The 9,723-nt window shown below is 32.6% G+C and overlaps 3 protein-coding genes across 13 annotated transcripts in view; 1 reads left to right on the forward strand and 2 right to left on the reverse strand.

The window, feature by feature from the left end:
• Positions 1–2,953: 2,953 nt before the first annotated feature.
• LOC108969685 (U4/U6.U5 small nuclear ribonucleoprotein 27 kDa protein) lies at positions 2,954–5,339 on the reverse strand. Its single transcript, XM_018934566.1, has 3 exons — positions 5,240–5,339; positions 4,789–5,163; positions 2,954–3,346 (listed from the first exon to the last, which is right to left on the reverse strand). The coding sequence occupies exons 2-3, from the start codon at positions 5,025–5,027 to the stop codon at positions 3,064–3,066; spliced, it is 522 nt and encodes a 173-aa protein (XP_018790111.1). The 5' UTR covers positions 5,028–5,163; positions 5,240–5,339; the 3' UTR covers positions 2,954–3,063.
• Positions 3,513–4,749, reverse strand: LOC108969684 (eukaryotic translation initiation factor 6). Its single transcript, XM_018934565.1, has one exon. It carries the CDS (start codon positions 4,347–4,349, stop codon positions 3,609–3,611), a length of 741 nt encoding a protein of 246 aa, XP_018790110.1. The 5' UTR covers positions 4,350–4,749; the 3' UTR covers positions 3,513–3,608.
• Positions 5,340–6,890: 1,551 nt separating the features above from the next.
• Positions 6,891–9,723, forward strand: part of LOC108969670 (protein hu-li tai shao) — a 92,272-nt gene continuing 89,439 nt past the window's right edge. For 8 of the 11 annotated variants that reach the window (XM_018934537.1, XM_018934538.1, XM_018934539.1 and 5 more), the window contains exons 1-2: positions 6,891–6,994; positions 8,464–8,610. The gene's annotated coding sequence lies outside the window, so the exon portion shown is untranslated. Of the gene's footprint in view, positions 6,995–8,235; positions 8,386–8,423; positions 8,611–9,723 lie in introns of all 11 variants that reach the window. The other 3 variants (XM_018934531.1, XM_018934534.1, XM_018934532.1) reach the window with 3 other exon arrangements.

A 9,723-nucleotide genomic window follows, 5' to 3' on the forward strand; every position in this document is an offset into this window, starting at 1 on the left:
AACCGTTCGGATGCAGTGTTCTGACACGTATAAAGCTTCATCGCCTGCGTTTCACTAATCCAATGACCGACCGCCGATTACATCGTATGTTTTCTGCCCTTTTCATAGGATTCCGTATTCGCGGTCGTATGTGTAGTGAATGAGCACAGGCGGTAACACAGGAGAATGTAATACCTAAAATCTTAGAATTGTGCATTGAATGTTTAATATCTCCAATCTGTATTCCTTCGTCTAGCTCATGAATATGGTGGTTKTCGATTTATAGATGGAGAGTCAATCCCACTACAACCGGTTCTACGTTACTTTCCGTATTAAATTCAAATATTATTTGATAGTTTGACAGCATTAAAAATTACAAGCGTCATATACGGACGCAATCCCCAAGACAATTGAGACTCTGTTGCTAGTCCTTGGCGATACTTACCCGATTTTCTACGTGTATGAAATAAATTATCCGACAATCAAAGAGTTTTGCTAAACTCGATTGTAATGTACAGGTTCTATGCTAGCTTTTGACAAAACTCACTTCTTCGCTGAATTAGTGGTGGAAACATTTATATGGATTTTCCAGGATTATAACTTAAACTGAAATTTTCTCTGTACAATGATATCGATGATACTTTCTATCTAACAAAAAAAAAAAAAAAATTAAAACAACGATTTATTTTAAATTTTGAATTTTCTTTTCTTTTATTTTTCTTCAAATCCATCTTATTTCTTTCCTTTTGGTAATTTACATTTACAATTGTTGTTGTTTAAAATTAAACTAACTAATGATAACTAAATCACATATAATAATATTAATTATACATTTTTGTTCCGTTATTTAAATTAACAACAAACCAAAGGCTAACATTTCTCAGAAGTCTGTTTTGTTTACGAAAGTAATAAGTGAAAATTGCAACCAAAATGAAACAGAAAGTATTATTATTTTCTTTTTTATTAAAGTAAAACGTTAATATTAAAAGAATAAAAAATGTGAAAAAATCCCTGCAATTTCGTTTAACTATAGCTAAGTTGTAAGTATGTGTATGGGGTGGATGAGCCAAAACGATATTAGGTTTATGCCAAATCTCAACTATTGCGATTTGTGGTTTTACATACATACTTGTCTGTATACATATATATATATATATTTTATGTAAAAAATTGTAAGTGCTATGTAACAATTACATATATATATATTCCTGTTAATATATATATTCAAAAGTAAATGTTTTTTCCTTATTCTTAATAGCTGTTAAAAAAATTGAGCTCACGAGTTTTGGCTGATATGCTGGATATTCAAAATTTTTTCGTATATAATTCAAAAAGTATCGCGAAATTTCGGACTATTTGCTTCTAGTCAAAGAAATTTTATTATATTAAAATATAGCAGTTTAAGCATTAATCCCCAAAGAGTGATATTTTAGAATTATAATCGTTAGGAAAATTAATGCTTGTGCACAAATTAWACCCGCATATCTCTCGCATTGCGTTCTATTCAATTCCTGCTCAATTTCCATTTAACGCGTACATCAGTTCTTTATATCACTAACTGTTGTTTATTACAAAAATTATTTACTGTTTTTTTTTTTTTAATTTTTTTTAGATGTTAACGGCACTTGCATGTCAATAAAATGTTGAAAACAGTAGTCTTCAGTAAAAAAAAAAGCTTCACACTCTATTACTTTGTATAAAAATGTTTAAATACATATTTTACAGTTATTTTCATATTTCAAGTATGTATGTGTGTAATAACTACCATTGTAACAATTATATTTTTAATGATTATATAAATCCCTGGCTATTGCATATTTGGTCTATTGTAGTGGGGTTTATTTGAGGGGTGAATGGGTAAAAAATTGTATGGGGTTAAGGGTAGGGCTAGTTATGTTGGGTAGGATAAGTAAGGTTCGGGTCATTTATGTTATTTGTGTATATATAGTTTCTATATTTGTAAAAAAAATATTTTGATAAAAAATTGTACTATTGCAGTGTATGGAGGATACTAGGGGGAGTTATGCATTGAGATGCGTGCTGGGATATATTTATGTATTTCTATAGGAGTTTATGGGAATTTGCTGTTGTATTGTATTGTTAAGATTTTCAAATACTTCAAGTAATTGTTGTACATAAAAAATTTCGTGACGGCGAAAACATAACAAGTATTTAGTAAATTTTGAATCCAACTGTGTGAGACTTGCAAATTTCTTTTACTTTATGAAACTAAAATGAATCAAGTGCAAAAGTTCAGGCGATATTCAACACGAAGCGAAATTCTGTTAATTAAAAAAAAAAAAAATAATGTTAACAATGACATTTTGATAATTCATCAAACTAATAATTTTTAACTTATTGCTATGTATAAATCATATTTAAAAGCAATCGATGCAACTGGCAACAACGTTAGTACTTTCGCCTTAATTCATTTCAGCCTTAAAACATTTGAAATTCTCATGTTTCAAGTGATTTTAATTACTTTAAATATTCCAAAAAAAAATTAGTGGAATCTCGTTGGTCTATATTTACGAGATTGAACTGAGAAGAGTGAATTTGCTGCTTCAGAAGTTTTAAGATAATTTTCCAAGAAAAATTTGAATATCAACTCACAATAAATTTTTAAGTATGAGCAAAAAATTAATATGCATGTCTAATTTGGAATTATGATTCTCTATAACACGTAAAGCATAAATACTGCCAATATTGGCACTTGCTTCAAATGATGCAGCTCCTGGGCAGCTGTTCAACTCTTCGCAGTCATGTCWCATCTATAATAGATTACTTATTAACTATGAGGAAACTTAAACAGGACAATACAAAAAAAGTTTAATATTTTAAATATTAATGAGGTATGTGTGGTGGAAATTTTGAAAATTGAATTTTGTAAACCGGTCTATTGCATAAAATTGCAGGATTGTCTTGTGCATGCTGCTGTAGATGTGATTGCTGAGCACTACAGCAGACGCACTACTAAAAAATATAGTAATAATAAAAACATTAGTACAAGAGAGTACGTCGATATATCGCCAGTGTATATAGACTTGTGTGGGTAGACGCGTTAGTTCGCGCTTTGACAACGAGCTATGCCACAAAGTCCAGCGGCCGATTGAAGCCACCTTTGCGATTCATATATTGACGATACTTGCGCTTTAAGATAACATGCACTTCACCAACATCGTTCCCTTCAACCTTCTTATTCTTGGTCGTATCGAAAGTGCAGAAACCCATTGTTTTCAGCATTTCTACTTCTTCGGGTGATTTACCCTCCAAATCGGCTTCTGTGATTTTGGGACGATCAACGGCAGCTCCGCGTCGCCCAGACGACGTAGATGCCGAAGTAGAGGGGTGTCCGCGAGAACGTGATCTAAATACAGTAAGGTGATGTTTAGTTAATTTTATAAACCTATAACGAACTAAATATAAATAAATTAACAACTAAGGCACTTATATTTTGATTACCCCATTTGCATATTCAAAGTCCAATATGGACTGACCATTGTTTCAGCATTTTCTTAGAAAAAAACTTGAAATTAATATTATGTACTAACTATAAATTTATTTCGTATATTTTAGTATTACAAAAARTGTTATAATCAATATTATTTCGGATAAGCTTCATAGAAGATTTAAGACATCCCTTCAATAAGTGCAGCACGCTCCTTCGCTCGTCCTAATGTGGCGGGACCCGATTGRTTCAATTTGAACGCGCGTTCGATAACGAACATTTCGGTGGCAGTTGAACTCATACCCACAAATGATATCCAATCATTTACAACCATGCCGGCTGCCAGCACATCACTGCCACGATTTACTGTGCCTGCCACCAATGGCACTTGCAAGAGTGATGATAATTCATCTTGATCTTGTATACTGGTTTTTGGATGTACCATACCACCCAAATTGCTGAGCACGGCATATGAACCTACGAGCGGGGTTTCGGCTATTGTTTGCCTGAACACTTCCACCTTCAATACATCACCGATAATTTCTTCAGTTTCTTTGTCAAGGTCGGGATGCACCAGAGCAACATAGTCATTGCAGGCGATTACATTTCCCAATGCTGAAAGACGTTCTTCCACRCGCTGTATTTTCACCGAATCGGGTAATGTGTTACGCAGATGTTGTAGTTCTACATCTGTGGTAGAATGTGGCACAAGTAATCCATTACGATTACCTACTGTGAGGCGACCAATAATACGGCAGCCGCCAATGCTAGCATGCACAACAGGAATGGTCTCTGCCAATTCACTTTCGTACACACTGTAAAAAGCCTCAGAGCCACCAACAGCTACTAGGCAATATGCGTTTGTTAGTTTGCTAAAAACACCGATGTCATCGTTGTTCTCAAATTGTACTCGTAATGCCATTTTATTATCTATTCAATTTCACTCTTTTTCACTCCACCTGTTACTTTACGGATTTAGTGTTGACTCAGTAATAATGCAGTTTACCAATGGTAAATGATTTTATAAACTGTATAATTAAATTTTGTGATGAAATCCTTGGATATCTTTCGTGAAAATTTCGTGAAGTATTTCACTTCACGTGGTAATGTCAAAGAATTATGTTGAAATGTCAAAATTGACATAAAATGCGGTACGAAAAAAGCGAGGGAAATGTTAACCATAGAGTTGCATTTGGGTGAACATTCGATAAATATTTACTATTTCACCAAAAACCATTCAATATCGTGAATAAATTTTAAAACTACACTTATATTATTATAAATAAGGCAGATAGAAAAATTTTATACTTAGTTCTGTGAAGTTTCTGTCTTGGGTTAATACACTACACTTCATTATTCACCTAGAACGGCGACGACTTGCTCTGTCTCGCTCCCGACTGCGGCTGCGGGTCCGGTCTCGTTCCCCTCCACCACCACCTCCTCTGTCATGTGAACGTCTACGCAAAGCACGACTACCGCCAGCGCCTGTTTCACGTTCCCGCTGCCTTTCACGTTCTCTGGAGCGACGTTCACGACGCTTTTTACGTTCAGAACGTTCTTTTTCACGTCGCCGATGCGATGGAGATGGACTGCGTCCCATTTCAGTTTAAGTAGGTATGTAAAGAATAAGGAGGTAGTTGTAACACTACTTTGGCGCTTTCCACTCGTGTTTGCTGACGCCGGTAGTGAAAACGTTTGCTATTGTTTTCCGTAAGAAATCGCTTTCTTGAGAATGCCTGCCAAGACAAATCAATTGATAATGTTGTATTTTACTACTAGCAAAATTTAATTATTCATTATAAAAGATCTTACCGTATATAATGCTGTGTCCTACTATATAATTTTGACACCGGCATTAATAATTTTAAACTTAAAAACTAAAATAAAAACTATACACCAAGCGCGGCGTCTCGTACTCTTTTAATTACTGCTTCTTCATATCGACATAACGGCCTTGCCGTTCACAATGGTACAGAAGTAGGGTGGCAAAGCTGTTAGAATACTATTAATGCTGAAGAAGTAACAATTTCTAAAAACATTGAGATAGTTCTCTTAAAAATTGTTTTATTATATAGAAGTAACGTTTAATAAATTTTATATATGTAAATTTGCTTTCTATTTAATTATTTTGGGACTTTAATAACGAGAACATTTTAACATAAAATAACAGCGGGTATACATTGAAATCATATGTCATTCATAGAGGTATATATAAATATGAATGACTGGTAAAGGTTCAGGAGAGAGGCTTTTCCGAAAGCGTACAAAAATTTTCACGGGAATTGTCTTAAAATTCATGTTTTTAATTCCAATATATATATGGCGTTTTATCAATTTTTATGTTTTTTTGCAATAAAAATAATAAGAAATATTACGATTTTTCACGATATATTATATTTACATCACTGTTCGAAATTCAATTGGGGACTAGTGATATAAGCAGTGATCGGTTTCGAAATGTGGATACTCTCGATATTCGAGACTGGAAGAGAATTGATCAAAATGATAGATAATAGAAAAATAATAATAATTGGAAAAATAAAAAGAAATTTATATATCGATAATCTCAATATTCGAGTCTGWACGASAATTGGTAAAAAKGAGAAATACATAATAAGAAAATAATAATAATTGGAACAATAAAAACAATTAAAATATTGGTATTCTCAATATTCGAAAATTGGTAAAAATGGGAAATCGAGCGCTCGCAAAAAATAACCCTGGTCGGKCCAAAACCCCGGTGTTCATAACTTCTTCTTCTTTCTGCAATAATAATTAATTATAAATGTTCTTATTATATATTTCTCATTTTTACCAATTCTCGCTCAGTCTCGAATATCGAGAGTATCAATAATTCGAAAACGATTAGTGCATGAATCAATCAATAGTGGCCATTCSAATTTACAACAGCGATGTCATAATTTCGGACATAACCTTGCCATTTTCGTTGCAGTGAAGTGATTGYAAGGGTTTTTATATTTTTATAAAAATAACATAAAAATCAATTTCCTTTTTGATAAAATAAACAACATCAATAATTACGTGTATATAATTGATAGAAAATATATTTTTAACATCTATAGACGTATTAAGTGTAAAAGTGAATTTTTAATATCGGGAAATGCGATGTTTTTGTTTTAAAACAAAGTAAATATAAACCACTTGATAGCACAGAAAATTAGCTCTATTAGATGCCAATTTAGGAAAGAACTCCGTTCATCTTAAAAATTTAAAGCTTTGCATTCGCGGAAAAAATCTGGCAATATACTGTAATAGCAACTCTGAAATATTAAATAACCCAATATTTCTCCAGCCAACGTCAATATGACATCATTCTCAATAAATTTCTTATATGAATGAACAAATGTCAATTTGATAATAGTGCGTATTCAYTCTTGCATGGGAGTTATTGGCACCGGAAAACCGACGCGAATGCAATTGGAAAATTGAGCCATAGGTAATTTTAGGCAAATCAGAAYAGAATAGAAGCAAAAGCGGAATCGAACGAACGTCGACTCGAGTGTTTGCGCTGGAGTAGCTCAAAGAAAACGAACGTGGAAAATTGTTGTAAGGCTTTAATTAATCGGTTTTAAATATTTTGGGGAAAACTAGTAAATATAAAAGACAAATGAATAGTGTGTCTAAACTTAAGACGGTGTCTAACTAATTAATGAAAAAATGTATTGTGTGGATTAATGAGTAAAACTGTGATAAATATTACGCGGCGATTGAAAGTGAAAATTCTGTGCAAAAGACTGGCCAGACACAGGCATTGAAAATCGATGAGAATCGACATTTGACACTACATATGTGTATTTTATTTTTTCTATCAATATATTTTGCTGTTTTTGTTGTGAACTGTGTTATAAACCGGCAAACGCCCACTCGTTTTTTGCTAGCAGGATTTATTTTTAATATCAGTAGTGGCTAAAAGGTCGGGAATGACATAATCGTGCAAATAGTGATATACATATTTATATAGAAACATTTTTTTTATTTAAAATGTCAGATTGTATTTCTTTCCAAGTGATTTATTTTAATCCAACTATGCTAGTAATGCAATCCCTCTAAATAGCCCTAGGCTACATGAAATAATCCTTAATTGCAGACAACTGTCTCAGAAGGGCGTATGCTTTGGCTTAATTTTTTTGTTGCTTATAAATTACCCTATTTGAAACAGTAAAAGGGAAATTTATGGTAATAACATCACGGAAAAGTGGTTTTAGCTTCGCGTGCTATGGCTGATGGCGTCCAATAGAGTTGCCGTTTATTATATCTACTAAAGTAACGCAATTAATATTCGTTTAAATGTAAATGGTTTGCCATTTAGCTRATGAACGCATATTCAATACGAATGTAAACCTGTATCGAAATATTTATCGTTACCATTTAAAATTTTTTCCCAACTTTTTTGGTATCGAAACATATATCCTGCTTCTTATTTGATTTCCACATTTAATWTTTTTGCTTTCCTTTTCTGTCATTSCATTTTATTCACGAATTCACTTTTGTCTCATTTTCCAATTTGAAAAATTCCCTCTATTCCCCATTTCATTTGAGTGGATTCGCTCGCAAAGCCAATTTGAGTATCGTTTTGTCGACGTTCGGATTGTCAGACGTAGCCGTTTCGTTCTAGTTGCTCTATTCGTTTTAGAGTGCGTGTTGCGACATAGCGGTATTGTATTTGCTTCCTTGCTGGCGCTAAACGCTCAATTAGATATAATTGTCGAAAGAAAAATTAAGTAAAGAGAAAAAAAGGCCGGCTCGTGGCAAAGTCCGAAATTTATTTTAAAATATATATTTCTTAGCATCGTCTGATAATAAAAAGGCAGTCTATAATAAAATGCAACTATAGTTCCGCGCAAATATTTCAAAAAAAAAATAATATCAATTAGAGCGGACGACAACAGCGGTAGCTAATGCGACAGAAAAAGTGAAAATTTGGATGTGTTTTTAGTGTATGTGTGAAAATTTCAAGTTGAAAAAATTTCAATAGGAAAGTATTAAAAAAAAACATTTTTTATTTTCTGGCAAAGATCGGGTTGAATTTGAGAGCAGAACGAAAAGAAAATTATTTTATAAGGTTAAGAAGAGGACTGCAAAAGCAGCCAGCGCACGCACTTGTGACAAGAGAAAAAGGTTTAAAAGAGAAGGCAATCGCGTATAAAATCACGCAATAAAAGGTAAGTGAAAATTGTGAGTAAAGATAAATGAAAATATGAGTTAACGAATAAAATGTTTTGGCATCAGAAATACATATTACCATACCAAAACGTTACAATTTATATTGACTTAATGTTTGGCAAAATTAAAATCCGAAGTGCCTGCATAATTTTGTAAAAATTTTTGTTGTAAGCATGTTACTAACGCTATTTAAAGTAGTATCACACTATTAAATTATGTATAATAAAAATTTGCTAATGTATAATGACGTCATGTTTTTTTAAATTTGCTATGCGCCACCCTACTCATAGGCACAATTTTTAGTAATGCCATACCRCAGCAAAAATTGCGGCTGCGCTGCCTTATTGTTATTATATTTGCTTTCAGCTTCATACTATWATTCGTTCGTGCTCGCATGTGCTCTATTGCCCACTATTTACCGAAAAGCTCCTCTCATTTCGTGGTTAATGTTGTTGTTATTTAACATGTTTGCTACCGTTCCGTTTGTTTATTGTTAGTGTAAATGAGTTGTGTTTGTGTTTGCCGCAACAAAAATACACGTACGAATGTCATCATCGATTCTTATTTACTTCCACTGATTCGTATTTTTGGGTTCGGTCTGATTTATAATTCATATAATGACGTCAAATGCAAGTTTAAACTCGGTAAGTTAGTTTTAACATAAAACTGCTTGAAAAATGTTGCTAAAACAATTTTCTTTGACGTTGGAAAGAGGACGTTCTTCTGATTAAAAAATATATGGGGTTATAGGTACCGCAAACGCTTAATTTAGGAGATATTCGTCTTTAAAGTTCAAAAATCCCCAGAAGCTATTTCATCTCATTTAACACACTTTATTCACATTTATTTTATATAAACTTTTAAATAAATCCACATTTTACACTTTTGGCAAGTTTTTTACCCAAGAAATCTTTATTTTAAWTATTTGTGTGCTCAAAATTACGACGAAATGGCAGCGCTCCATAATAATGTGATAATAAGGAAATTCGCTGAAATTTCTTTTTTCACAAAAATTCCTCTCTCCATGCATATCAATATGTTTTTTTATTTAATTTAATAAACAAGTAAGTAATATTTAATAGTAGTATAATATAATACTCTTATACACATCT

Source organism: Bactrocera latifrons, unplaced genomic scaffold (genome assembly GCF_001853355.1).
Source record: "Bactrocera latifrons isolate USDA-ARS-PBARC rearing strain unplaced genomic scaffold, ASM185335v1 scaffold_260, whole genome shotgun sequence".
In the NCBI taxonomy this organism is placed as follows: Eukaryota; Metazoa; Arthropoda; class Insecta; order Diptera; family Tephritidae; genus Bactrocera; species Bactrocera latifrons.